At 41.5% G+C, this 14,993-nt stretch overlaps 1 protein-coding gene across 1 annotated transcript in view; it reads right to left on the reverse strand.

Annotated features, from left to right (window-relative positions):
• Positions 1-12,245, reverse strand: part of ATOSA (atos homolog A) — a 94,062-nt gene extending 81,817 nt beyond the window's left edge. The window contains exons 1-2 of the mRNA XM_049769295.1: positions 12,116-12,245; positions 10,621-10,737 (exon numbers count right to left, since the gene is read on the reverse strand). Coding sequence (XP_049625252.1) covers positions 10,621-10,636 — 16 coding nt within the window. The 5' untranslated portion in view covers positions 10,637-10,737; positions 12,116-12,245. The remainder of the gene's footprint in view (positions 1-10,620; positions 10,738-12,115) is intronic.
• Between the last annotated feature and the right edge of the window lie 2,748 nt (positions 12,246-14,993).

Here is a 14,993-nt window from a genome sequence, read left to right on the forward strand (position 1 = left end):
AGGAATAATGTACACAGGTCCTAAGTAATATAATCAACTTTGGGAACTGGACCTAGTGAACAAGTAGAAGAGAGGGAAATGGCCTAATTATAATTTTAACAAATGTTAAACATTAAATGTTGTGTTTTTTTTTTTTTTTGGCCACACTCAAGTGGTGTTTATGAGTTACTTTTGGCTTTGTAATCAGGAATTACTCCTGGTGGGCTCAGGGGATCTTATGAATGCCAAAGATTGAGCTCAAGGTTGGCCCCGTGTGCAAGGCAAACACCCTACTGCTGTACACTGCCCTCGCCACTAGGTGGAGAGCTTTAATATAAGATAATAAGAAAAACTACTTGAATTATTGTCTGATATTTTGGAAAGCTATTGTATCTTTTTCCAGTTTAGTAAGTGAACAAAAACAAGGAATCATTTGAACAAAGACATAATTAATTATTGACAGACTTCAATTTATCTATGAGAAGAATAAGTTCTATTTTGGGGCACAATTTTACCTTTTTTCACTATAAAAAGTTTAGCATCAAATGATTTTAATATTTGCTCATCCTTTTAAATTCTCAGTATTTGTGGAAAAATATACCTAATTAGGTACTAAGTTGGGAAGTTGAAGAATAAACAAACAGAGGCCACAGAGCGGTGGCGCAGCAGTAGGGCGTTTTCCTTGCATGCGCTACCTAGGATGGACCAAGGTTCAATCCTACAGGGTCCCATATGGTCCCCCAAGCTAGGAGTGATTTTTGAGCACATAGCCAGGAGGAACCCCTGAGAGTCACTGGGTGTGGAACAAACACAACAACAACAACAAAAAGAATAAAAAAAATAAATGTTCTTCAATAACCATCCATTTTTGGTTAGGCCACAATGCACAGCAGAGGGCCACCAGTCCTATTCCCAATGGTGTAGGGGCTTGTGTGTGGTACCTGCGATCTAACCCCAGTTCTCATCCTTAGGCAAGACGTTCTCAGCCTTTAAAAACTTGTATTTTAGGCCACAACTGGTTGTACTCAGAGGCGATTCCTGGCTCTGTTCAGAAATTACTCCTGGCAGACTCAGGGGACCAAATGGAGAGCAGGGGATTGAATCCCCACCCCCCGTATTGTTCTCGATACAGAAAATTGAGGCTCCATGTTTCTTTGTTTTTGAAATATTCCACTCATCCCCCCACCCCACTCCCAGGGAGTAACGTTCTTCCAGGAACCCTTCCTAGAGGACTTACTTAGGTAAGCCTGATGTGTTTAGGGGAATCTCCAGCACTGCTTACAGCACTGTAAGCAGTGCTGGAGTTCAAACCAGGGGCAGTAACATGTAGAAAAAAAAATTTTTTTTTTTACTGCTGCACCATCTCTCTAGTCACTAGAAACCAATTTTCCATTTTTTGTTTTAGGACCATATCCAGTGGCACTCAGGGGTTACTCCTGGCTTTTGTGCTTAGAAATCACTCCTGGCAGTGAGTTTTTCTTTTTTGGCAGTGAATTTTTCAAAGATTTGTGCTCAGAAATCACTCCTCAGAGGACATAAGAGATGCTGAGGATTGAACCGGGCTGGCCATATGCAAAGCAAATTATCTACATGCTATGTTATCAGTCTAGCCCCTAGAAATCAATTTGGTGTGTGTATATAGGGGTTGAGAGTGACACCTCATGATGATCAGGGAATACTCCTAACTCCATTCTCAGAAGTCACTCCTAGAAGTGCTTAGGGGATCATATTAGGGATTGATCTGGAGTCAGCTACATACAAAGCAATGTACTATCTTATCTCTCTAGCTTCTGGTAATAAAATTTTAAATTACTATCCATATTAGCACTTAACTTTCAAGTCTTTTTTTCTTATTTTTCAAAGAATGAATGATTGAGTGATTCCATCTACTAAGCCATTACCTTCTTACTGAAAACAGGGAACATCTTTGCTGAGTTTCCTTTAGAATCTCAATCTCAGAAGCTGTATCAAGTCAACAATTACCTAACAGTAACTGATGTCAAGGCCCACCAAAATGGATGATAGAGTAATAATAGATCTGTGGCAGCCCATTTTTTTTTAACTCCCTGAATGACTCACTTCATTTATAAGTCCAATAAGAATAGAGTTGTTTATAGCATTTGAATTTTTGCTGTGTGTTGGCAAATGTTTTAAGCAGACAACAATTCTTTTCTAAATTTGTGGTGGTAGGGGGATGGTCACACCTGTCAGGGCTCAGGGAACACTCCTTGCAAGACTTGGGAAGCTTATGTGGTGCTAAATATTAAACTCAAGTCAGCTGCATACAAGGTAAGCACTTGACCTACTGCACAATTTCTCTGGGGCCAGTTATTTTCTTTTACTCTAACACTTGTCATTTCCTATTGTTTGATTTACATTGATGAACAACAAATAATTCTTAGCAAATAAGCATTGCAACTATTTCCCTGGTTTGTTATTTTCTAGTCCTTACCACTTCTATTTCAGTTGCTCAGTAAGGCATTATTTTCAGTTCACACACCATTGCAAATATAATTATAATGCAAGGACAAAACTTTGTGAAAAGGTTAGTCTGTTCAGACTGTTTGTATCAAAATAACATAAGACTAATGGCTTATTAACAGCAGAAATTTATTTATCACAGTTCTGGAAGTTGAAAAGTCCAAGATTAAGGTGCCAGCAGGGTTGGTTCTATTGGCTTTGCTGGCTTCCTCAAAGTATTCCATATAAACTATAGATTTTCCTTAAACCCTCAGATGGTAGAAAGGGTGATAGAGCTTTCTTGGGTCTGGTTTTTAAGAACATTAACACCATTCAAGAGGGCTCCACTTCATAACCTAATCAATTTTAAAGGGCCAACTTCCTACCATCTTCTTAGGGGTTAGAATTTCAGCACACCTGCTGGTGGTCAAGGGCTGTTCCCATGCTTCAGGGTCACTCCTGGTGGTGCGGGGGCGGGGGGTGGCATGCAGAACCAAGGATCCCAGATTTCTTGCTGCAATGCTTATGGTCTTGACTCGAGCTTTCTCTCTGGCCCTCAATATAAGTATTTTTAGTAGATAACATGATCTATTGTGGGTGGTGGTGATAGGAGGTAGATTTGCATTTACACTATTAATTCTCTCAATTTTAGAATAAAAATTGTTAGGTAAGTTTTACTGGTATAACTAGGTTTGCTCTTACTTAATTAAATGACTTGTAACATGTTCAGATATGAACTGAAGGGGCCAAAGCAAAAGTACAGCAGTAGGGTGTTTGCCTTGCACGCAGTTGACCAGGACAGAGCCAGGTTTGATTTCTGGCATTCTATATGGTCCCCAGAACCTGCCATGAGCAATTTCTTAGGGTAGAGTCAGGAGTAACCCCTGAGTGCTGCCGGGTATAGCCCCAAACCCAACCCTCCACAAAAAAATACAATAAAAACAAAAACAAATATGAACTGAAAGTAAATTATGTATTTTTTAGACTAAAAAAGTTTAGATTCTACTCAGATTGTTGTACAATGCCATACAACGTCACAACCTTTAGAACTATCAAAAGCAAACATAAATTTATATTCTTTTACTCTGAAATTATTTGTATAGGAAGAAACATACCACTCATCCAGAAATAATGAGTTACAAAATACATTTATAATATAATGCTTTAATTATTTCTTCACAAAAGTCAACTTCAGACTTCTCCAAAGGCATTCAATTATCTATTTAGGACCCAGGTCCAAATATGAGTACAAGGTGATACAAAACTATTTAACTTTTACAGTTTCCCAAAGATAGCCAGTAGTTAGCACCACTAAAAAAAAAAAAAAAAAAAAGAAAAAAGAAAAAAGAATTATTCCCAGATGGATTGGTCAACCTCTATTACCTCTAAAATATAGAAACCAAATGTTAATCACAATAATACGTGACAGTATAAAGACTTAAAATAAACATATATGTCAAGTATTCGATAGTAGCTTTTATATTTTCTCAGATAACTACATGTTAAACACTTATTACACTTATTAAACTTAATAGATAACCCAAACAAATAAAAATAATGTTAGGGGGCCAGGAAGGTGGCGCTAGAGGTAAGGTTTCTACCTTGCAAGCGCTAGCGTAGGACGGACCGTGGTTCGATCCCCCCGGCATCCCATATGGTTCCCCCAAGCCAGGGGCGATTTCTGAGCACATAGCCAGTAGTAACCCCTGAGTGTCAAATGGGTGTGGCCCAAAAACCAAAAAAAAAAATAATGTTAGATTATTGCTCATTTGATTTTTTTTACCTCTGTTGAAAATATTTCTTTAGGAAATGGAGAATGAACTTGGGTTGCATACAGTCATGCTCAGGGGTATTCCTGGCTCTGTGCTCAGGGATTAAGTAATCTGATGAAGATTATATAGTTAACTAAATGAACAAGGACATACAGTTCTAATTCAGAGTTTGTGCTTTGTGTTTATTTGGAGGGAAGAGGAGCAGTACTCAGGGAGTGTGGGAATTACACCCAGTAATAGTCTAAATTCCAAAAGACTTATCTTTGACATTCTTCAAAATTGCTTAAAATTAAAATCTTACCTCAAAATCATGATAAAATTATGATTGCATGAAATACAGTTATAATACTAAGAAGTAAGATCTTTATTGTCTGAAAGTACAATAACACTTTCCTCACACTTTCCTATCAACTAGCAAGACTGACCGATGTTTCCAGACCCTCTATAAAAGCAAAATGTCATTAGTGGCCAAAGGGTACTTTCAATTGCCTTCAGACTTTTACTTCTATTAATTGAGCTGTGTGCTTAACAAGAACGTGTTTCCTCTCAAAAAATCTGTACATGCCACTCAAATATAACAAAATGAATATATATACTACAAGACCAGCAGAATACAAGGTATTTTCCCTCTTTTTCTGGTTTTGGGACACCACTGAGTGGTACACTCAGAAGTTACTCTTGGCTCTGCACTCAGGAATCACTCTTGGCAAAACTTAGGGGGATCATAAGGGATGCTGGGAATCAAACATGGGTAGGATAAGTGTAAGGCAAGCACCTTATATGCTATACTATCTCTCTGCCCCCACCACAAAAATTATTTCCATGAAACTCTGTTGAATAAACTGGGAAAAAGATATTTTAATTTACATATTTTGATGAATATACATACATGTTCTCTTCTAAACAAATTCCTACTGATAGTATATAAGATACATATATAAGATACTCATACACACATACTTATAAAATTGTTAGATTAAAAATAGTAAAATCATCCCAAATTCTGAAAAATGATCTCATTTAACCCCCCAAAGATCCTACATCAAAAGACATATTAATAATTAAGGCTGTTATAATGATTCCTGACAGGACAATCAACTATCATATCCAATTATTGATAAGAGGCTCTTAAATGTTGCTTGCTGTGGTGCCTGTACAGTTCCCAGTTAAATCAATTCAGAGTCATGCCCCACAGCTGCTGCCATGTCTGCTCATCAGCTATCTCCACAGACACATTTTATTCTTGAAAGAGATGTAAACCAATATGCGAAAATTCAGGGGTGTACTGTTTCACAGCAGAAAAGTGGGGCACTCTTCTTTCTGAGGAGGAGAGGGCCAAATCCCCTCCCTGTCAAAGCCTTAGCAATTGCATCCACAACCCACAATCACTGCCACATCAATGGCCCAACTTCACAGCTTTATCACTGATCTCTGTAGATGCCTGGACCAAAACTCCAGGCTTGCTGGTATTTGGGCTGAGATCTCCAGGGCTTTGTAAGAGAGAATGTGGGCACCCTTCCCCAACCAACTCTACCTTCTTGTATTTCTGGAAGCCCTGGAAGCCAATGCCATACCCCACATCACAGACATATAAGCCACAGAACTTAAAATGCCTAGACACCAACAAATGTTTTAATGTTTTAATAGGAACACACTAACCTAGATCTCAAAGCAGCACAGCAGCCACATATAGTTAACAAACTAAACCAGCAGAATGATCAACTAGCAAGAAACAGCTTAGTAAATCTTCAATGACTTGAATCCACTGAGAGATAATTTCCACAAATTTTCTCTTGCTGTAGTTTTTCATTAATTCCATTAGTTTTAAACAAACAACATAAACTATTTTGTGCATGCCAAGGGGGTAGGCTGTGGGTGGGTGGGAATCCAGGGACAAAGGTAGAAGGAATTTTATACTGGTAGTGGGATTGAATTTGGAACATCAAATGACAGAAAAAATGTATTATGAGTGACTGTAAAATACATTGTTTATATATTTAAAGTAATAAAAAACATTTTAAAAAGCAATCAACAAAAATAAGTATGACAGCTATTTTAAAAACAGAAAAGAAAAATACATGACTACTTTTTATTTTGGTAACTGTGGTATGATATACATCAAACTACTATTGTACTTACTCAGAAGCTCTCTGAAGCAGTGTGTCCCACTAAGCAAACAGCCTTATCACAAAATTACAATACTAGAATCCACATACCTGAATCAGATGCTGAATCTCTGAAGGGTTTCTACATTTACTCTCATTTCATAAAAACAACTCAATGGAACACCAAATCCAAAGTCATCAACAACAGAATCAAGACACCCAATCTACAACAAGCTATCCACAAAGCAAATCTGTTAAACTAGCAACCCAGGGTCAAAGGGGGATGTATAGGATGCATGTTGGGAACAGGGGTGGAGGGAGGACAACACCGGTGGTGGGAATGGCCCTAATTCATTGTCACTGTGTACCTTAAACATAACTGTTAAAGATTTGTAATTCACACTGGTCACAATAAAAACAAAAAACAAAACACAAAAAAACAACCCTCAATGGAAAGCTTAGTTTCTTCATTCTTAAGTTAACAGACCAAAAGCTGTAAAATTAAAGGAAATAATAAGCTTGTTAAAAAACAAAAGACTTCTGACTACCTGGAAATTTAATAATAAGACCTCAGCCCCCACTCCAAATATTGAAGTGAGTTATGCTAGAATCAGAAACATTTTCATAAATTTCATAAATGTAGAGTATTTCTAGATCATGATAAAACTGAAATTCCTTAACAGTGCCATTTATCATCTAGTAAGGTTAAACTACTTTGACTTTTTATACTCTCATTTATTTAAAAAGCCAGGGAAGCATTATTCTTTTAGAAATTTTCCTAGATTTAGGGGCTGGAGTAATAGCAGTGGTAGGAATCCCCAGCATCCCTTATGGTACCCGAGCCTGCCAGGTGCGATTTCTGTGTGCAGAGCCAAGAGTAACTCCTGAACGCCGCTGGATGTGAACGCCCCCCCCCCCAACAACAATAAAAAAGGAATTTTCCTAGACTTCTAATATCTAATATGATGATATAAATAACATAAAATATATAATGTAATCTGTTCAGAAATCAGTGTACATAATCGCAATATAATATTATCATTTAAAGAGTAAAATTTCAACTATCACAGAAAAGCCACACATATAGAATAGTTTAAGAGACTACAGAAAATGAAATATAGAAAATAAAACTTACTATTTTCTAGCTAAGTGTTGCTGGCTACTATGCCTTTCCTACTGAAAGTAAGAGGGCCCAAAGGGATAGTACAGGAGGAGTTAAGGCATTTACCTTGTATGTGGCTACCCTGGTTTGATTCCCAGCACTACCAGACTGACCTCCTGAGCACTACCATGTGGACCTCAGAAACCCAACCCTCCCCCGCTAAAATTCTAACTACAAGTCAAGAAATCAACTCAAAGATCTAAAACAGGGGTCTCAAACTCAATTGACCTGGGGGCTGCAGGGGGCAAAGTCGGGGTGATCCTTGAGTGCAAAGTCAGTAGTAAGCCTTGAACATTGGGGGGTGTGACCCAAACAACTAAAACAAAACAAAACAAAAAAAGATTCCTCTAGGGCAGGGCCACAAAATGTTGTACAGAGGGCTGTTTGCGGCTCGAGGGCCTCGAATTTGAGACCCCTGATCTAAAAGATAGCTCAGAGCTGGAGTATTTGCTCAGGAGTGACCCCTGTGCACTGTACCTGGAGTAGCCCCAGAGTACCACCAGGAGAAATAAAAAGAAAGGGAGGAAGAAAAAGTAAGGAGGAAGGAAGGCAGGAAGGAAGAAGGGAAGGAAGGGAGGAAGGGAGAGGGAGGGATAGATTAGTTCATAGGCTGGGTATATGACTCTGGTAAAGTACACATATATGTAAGACTTTAAGCTTGATCCCTAAGACACTCCGTCCCCAAAAGAGGGTAAAAACTCATTTAATGAGTTGTAACAGCAAAATTAAAAAACAGAAATAGAACAGAAAATAGAGATGGTACATTGTAAAAGTATATTTTGTAAAATTTAAGTATTTCTATACTTCTTTTCAAAGTGTAAACCATTAACTTTTGTTTTTTTTTTTTTTTTGTTTTGTTTTTTGGGCCACACCCAGCAGCACTCAGGGGTTACTCCTGGCTATCTGCTCAGAAATAGCTCCTGGCAGGCACTGGGGATCATATGGGTCGCTGGGATTCAAACCAACCACCTTAGGCCCTGGGTCGGCTGCTTGCAAGGCAAACACCGCTGTGCTATATCTCCGGCCCCAAACATTAACTTTTGTCAGCAACACGAAGAATCAAGATTCTAAAGGCTGCTATTATAAAAATATTATTACTATGTTTATATACCATGATTTACTTTATTATAATTCTAATAAAAGTTATTTTTTGTTGTCGTGTTTGTTTGCTTCTGAGACACACCTGGTGATGCTCAGGATTTATTCCTAGTTTTGATCTCAGGGATTATTTGTAGTGAAGCTTGGGGGACCACCTGCCATGTTCAGGGCTTTTTCCTGGCTCTGCACTCAGGAAGTACTTCTTGCACTTCCTGGAAGGCTTGGGGGGGGGGGCATATGGTATGCAGGGGATAGAATCTAGATGGGTCTTGTGCAAGGCAAATGCCCTACCCACTGTATTATTACTCTGGCCCCACTGATACTTTTTTGTTTGTTTGTGTTACTGTGCTACACCCAGAGGTTACTGCTGGCTCTGTGTTCAGGAATCAGATGTGATGCTGGGGATGCCAATATCTTCTCTTGCCTGTTTGTTTGCTTTTGTTATTGGGCCACACCTGGAGGAACTCAAGGGTTACTCCTTGGGCTGTGTGCTCAGAAATCACTCCTAGCAGGGACCAGATGCCAGGGATCAAAACTGGATAGGCCATGTGCAAGGCAAATGCCCTACCTGTTATGCTATAGCTGCAGGCCACACCAATCTCTTTTTAAAAACTGCTTATAAGAGGACCAGAGGGATAGTGCAGCAGATAGGGTGCTTGTCTTGTATGTAGCTGACCCAACATCTCATATGCTCCTCCGGAGTCTGCCAGGAGTAATTTCTGAGCGATGAGCCAGGAGTGCCACTGGGAGTAGCCCAAACATCGAAACAAAACAAACAAAAACTGCTTATGAGTTTAAATTCAATATAAATAGTGATTTTTATTTCATTTGTTTATTTTGAAATGCAATTTTAACCTTAGTGCATATTTGCGAAGTCACTGATATAATCTAAATGTCTAAACTTGACCTTCATAAACACTCTACTTAGTAACAATATAATTGCTAATACTTTATGTACATAAATACTTTATATGCAAAATACTTTATGCACATTTAAGAAATAATTTCACACTGAAAAACCCTTTTTCTCTTATAGGGGTCACCTACAATACAGCTGTCTCGGGCCACCAAGGCTACAAGAGAGGTGTCAAGGATTGAACTCAGGGCCTGGTCTCAGAGCCCATGGTTTAATGAAAAAAGACTGAATTAAGCAGGATTTCTCACATTTCTAGTGGATTTTAAAAGACATTATTACCGAAGAATACTCTACCTAGAAAATCTGTCTTTCTAATTCACTTTAAAAGTTTTAGGTGAGAAAATAATCAGTTTCATACACGACTTTTCAAATGAGCATTTAAGAATATGAATATTGTCACACCCTAATCCTCTACCTATAATATTCCTGAGTATGAAAAGAAGACTGATAAATTAGTTTTCAAATTCTTCTCAGTTCCTAAAAAAAAAAAAAAAATGAAGCACATCCTATATTTTAAGTCCCAAAAACCGAGACGCAGAAAAGACAAGATACACAACTTATCACTAGGAATTTCAGCAGCCCCGCTTGTTCATATATTGGCAAAGTACACATGACCCTGAATTGTGTCACAAACTTTCTGAATGTGCCGATTGCTCACGAATCAGCTACTGAAAGCAGTAATATCAATGTAAGTGTATTACTCAGCGCAAACTATCTTAAAAATTCTCAATCTTATCAAGTTCATGGTTTCAAGCTGCAAGGGGCTGTCAACTTCAAAAGTGAAGTTGGGCTGATTTCACTTCAAAACCAGTCACAGCACTCTAGAACGATGCCTGATTCTAAGGGTAGCAGCAGGCATGCATGTTTTCTCCCTTTTCTCAGTTCCACTGGGGTCTGTTGGGAAACCAAACACTTCTGAGAAGTGTGTCCTCCTACTGAGGGCGCAACTTTCCTCTTTGTCCCTTCTCCTTTACCCCACAGCAGCTGGAATCCGTAACAGAAACAAGTCATCCGAAGTAATGTGCTACTTCAGTGGGTCCCAACAGTCGATTACGATGAACACTACCAAACGGAGACACGATGACGAAGCGAAGGAACTCCTGGTTTAAAAAAAAATGCTTTATTTACCTCGTTCTGGCTTCATCTTTGCATCCGACGTCCACCCCGGGTGCTGGGAAGTCCACAAGTGGGTTCGCTGCCCAGCCTCCAGGCTGCTGCCGTGGCGAAGGCTCCGTTTTCAATAGGCTGAGAGAGAGAGAAAGAAAAAAGGCAAAGCAACTTTAAGCCGGCTTCGTTCCAAACTCCGGAGCTGGCCGGCAAAACTAAACAGAACAAAACAAAACCCAAAAAAAGGACTGTTAGCCGGCCTCTTTCTGGCACTAACTGAGTGGGGAGCACCGGGAGTCTGAGAGGGAGCGAGGAGGTGGGGTGAAGCCAGCAAAACAAGACAAAACAAAACAAAACAAAACAAAAACAGGTGCGGAGAGCAGAGAGAAAGGAGGGGAGAGGTGAGGAGGAAGAGGAGGAGGAGGAGAAGAGGAGGAAGAAAAAAGAAGAAAAAGAAAGTATAGAAGAGGAGGAGGAAGTAAAGAGGAGGAGAAGAGGAGGAAGAAAACAAGAAGAAAAACAAAGTATAGAAGAGGAGGAGAAAGAAGGAAGAGGAGGAGGAGGAAAAAGGAGAAGAGAAGGAGGAAAGGAGGAGGAAGAGAAGAAAAAAGTATAGAAGAGGAGGAAGAAGAGGGGAAAGGAGGAGGAAGAGGAGGAGGAAGAAGAAAAAGAAGTATAGAAGAGGAGGAGGAAGAAGAGGAAGAGGAAAGGAGGAAGAAGAGAAGAAGAAAAATGTATAGAAAATAGGAGGAGGAAGAGGAGGGGGAAAGGAGGAAGAGTAGTAAGGGGAAGAAGAAAAAGAAGTATAGAAGAGGAGGAGGAAGGAGAAGAAAAAGAAAAGTATAGAAGATGGAGAAGAGGAAGAAGAAAGAGAAGAAGAGGAAGAAAAGAAGAAAGAGAAAAGAAAGAGAAGAGGAAAGAGAAGAGAAAAAAGAAAGAGAAGAGAAGAAAAAAAGAAAGAGAAGAGGAAGAAGAAAGAAGAAAGAGGAAGAAAAGAAGAAAAGAGGAAGAAAGGAAGAAGAAAAGAAGAAAGAAGTAGAAAAGAAGAAGAAGAAGAAGAAGAAGAAGAAGAAGAAGAAGAAGAAGAAGAAGAAGAAGAAGAAGAAGAAGAAGAAGAAGAAGAAGAAGAAGAGAAAAGAAAGCACAGACAGACGGGCAGACAGACAGAGATGGGAGATGGGGGCAGCGCCTGGTTTTCCAGAGACAGAGACGGACAGAGACTGACTCGGCGTCCCTCAGGCTGGGCGAGCCGGGAGCGGGAGGTCGTCGGGGCCAGCGCCGGGCCTCGCCTGTGTGTGCCCCAGCCGGGGGCCCCCGAGCTACCTCGGCCGTCCCCGAGTCTCCGTCCGTCCGTCCGTCCGTCCGAGGCCCTGTCAGGCCTTGGCCTCGGCGGGGGCTCGCGGGAGGAGTTGGGGCGCCCGGGGGGCGCGCCGCGCGGAGGGCCCGACCGGGCTTCTCCCTCTTCCCCTCCCAGAACCGACCCCGCTCCCCACTCGCCGCTCCGCCCGGGGCTCACCGGGGGCCGCGGAGCCCGCGAAAGCCACGGCCGAGCGCGGCGGCGCGAGACGGAGCCGCCCCCGAAGGCGAGGGGGTCCTCAGGGGGTGGGCGGAGACCTCGACGCCGCCTCGGCGACCCTCGGGCCATGCAACCCGCCGCGGTCCTCGGAGACCCCCCGCCGGCGCCCCGCGTCCTCACTCGCTGCCCCACCGAGTTCCCCGCCCGGTCGGTCCGCTCGGCCGCAGCTTTTCTCGGCCCTGTCAAAACACCGCCGGGTCACGTGGCCCGCAACAGCCAACCCACGCTCGTCACTTCCTCCCCGCCCGCCCGCCGGCCACGCCCGCCCGACGAGGGACACGCCCGGTCGCCCCTCTGGCCCCGCCCACCACACCCGCCCCGCCCCTGTTGTCATGGCAACCGCGCGCGTCTCCAGGCGTTCTCCCTCCCTCCCACCCAGCGAGAATCGAGTGCGAGCCGCCGGTGGGAGGGTGGGAGGGTGATGGAGGGGTTTCCCAGGGCTGGCGCGAAGCCTAGAAGGAAGGGGCCGAGGTTCCCTCCCTCTTGACACGGAGCGAGAGACGTCTCGTCTCGTCTGCTCCGTCCTCTGACCTGGCCCAGACGGCCAGTTTAATTATAGCCTCCTCCACCTCCACACGGCGGTGACCCCGAGTGCACTGCACTACACTGCACGGCCTGCTCCGCGCCCTGGAACCTGAGCCGGGCTGGGCCGGGCTGGATAGAGGGGCAGCCCTAAATTGTCTGGGAATGAGGAGGGAGAGAACTCTCTTGGCACCCTCTTTTTTTTTTTTTTTGGTTTTTTGGTTTTCTAACTCTAGGGTTTTGTTTTGTTTTGTTTTGTTTTAGGAAGCTGCGGATCCCCAAGCACCACCACCACCACAAGGCATTTCTGTGCTAAAAATAATTTTATTTTTAATGGCAGGAAAACACTGACTCATGGCAGGAGGACACTTTTTTTTGACACCCTGTTTATAGGGAGCAGGAACTGTAATTTGGTTGTTTGTTGTTGTGCTCTCACATGTGACAGGATGACATTTCGTGTTCTGATGGTGTCATTACTGCAATACAAACAGATGACAGGTCTGTGCTGTCATGAAAAACAACAAAGAAAGAAGCAGTGCCAGTAGAGTTCTTGGAGCTATTGGCTCCTCAATACAAAGTTCATGCCGGGATAGGAGACCAAAACAGACTCAAAGAAATAAAAATAATACATTGCTATGTTCTTTGGTTTTCATTACAACTGTGTGTGTGTTGTGTACCCGCGTGTGTGTAGTAAGTAATTCTGCGTAAAAGAACCACAACCTGGAAAGAATTGGATAGATCTAAAGTTGGTTGTTTGTTTTACAGCTTTGTACTTTTCTGTGATGTCCAAAGTTTTACAGTACAGATATATTGCTTTTATAAATACAAGATTGACAACTCTATTTTAGGGACTCGTACTTACCAAAGACATGGAATTTCTATTCTAAAGATATGGTATTTCCTAGAGATTTTGATATGTACCGTTAAACTACGTGTGCAACTGCCCTGATCAAATATCTCTAAGATTATAACTTATTTTTAAAAACATACAAGATAACATTTCATTTACTTAAAAAATATTGTAATTGAAGAGGCTCTTCTAAGTAGCACTTAGTGAATGGGGCCTCCCAGGCCTGTGATTCAATGCTGCTGTGGCCAGGAAGTTTCTCCTAAGTATGGTTCCTGGAAGAGGGTATCAGAGGACCAGAGAGTTGGTTTTGGAACTCAGGTCTGGTACATGTAAATGCATAGACCCTGAGCACTGAGCTACTATTTTGGCCCACATTTTATTTTCACTGAAATGATTTGCCTTCCTAAAGATGGACTTTCTGAGAAATGCAATCTTGCACTTATTTCATGGCTCAAAGTGTTCACTACTAGGGGATTTGTGTTTTACAGTACTAAAGATTGTGTTGTCATTTATAAACTGGAAATGTACTCCTTCTAAAATTACTTCTCAACCTTGGTATTGATGAGAGACAGAATAGTTACAGGTAATCCAGAATCCTAAATTTAGCATAGCAGCTGGAACTAAATAACAACTACCGTATTTTCCGGTGTATAAGACGCCTTTCCAAACAAAAAATAGTCAACCAAAAATCGGGGGTCATCTTATACACCACCGAGTATAACCCGAAAAATGTTTCAATATGCCGCTAAACGAAACAAACAAACAAACAAATAAAATCAGGCACAGAGTTTCCAAATCTCTTTCTTGGGGGCTCCCAAACAGTACTCAGGAGATCTGGGGGCCACTTCTGGCAAAACCCAGCTAACTCTGTTGGTGGTTCAGTGCTAGGGTCCGAGGATGGGGTGTTGTTTGGTTCATGTAGTGGGGGAGAATTGCCAGAAAAGGTGCCTATGATAAGGGACCAGTCACTGCAAGGCTGCTCGGACCGCCTCTCTAACTCAGCCAATCTAAGCAGGCTTTTGATGCATGCAAATTAGACAATGTTCTGTACCAAATCTACACTGTCAAAAGCCTGCTCAGATTGGCCAGACTTAGAGAGGAAGTCTATGACAGTATAACCTTTGAACCTTTGCTTGTTGTGATTGGCTCACTGTGGTACATACAGTTGCAGCACAGGAACGTTCTGTCTGATACAGCGAATATAGGTCTAAACCTATGTTTTAACTGCAAAATTAGGGAGTCGTCTTATATGCTCAGTCATTTTATATGCCGGCAAATACGGTACTATAAAAGATTTATGGGACAAACAGTGGCAAAATCTGTGATTTAGCTCTTCTTCGTCTGCCTAGTTTATAAGAAGTGCAAAAACCAGAAAATGTTGAAAGTTGAAACTGAGAACATTGGGTAATCTGATACACAAATTGTTCTTTAAAAATATATTTTTTA

The sequence above is a fragment of the Suncus etruscus genome, chromosome 2 (genome assembly GCF_024139225.1).
Source record: "Suncus etruscus isolate mSunEtr1 chromosome 2, mSunEtr1.pri.cur, whole genome shotgun sequence".
Taxonomy (NCBI): Eukaryota; Metazoa; Chordata; class Mammalia; order Eulipotyphla; family Soricidae; genus Suncus; species Suncus etruscus.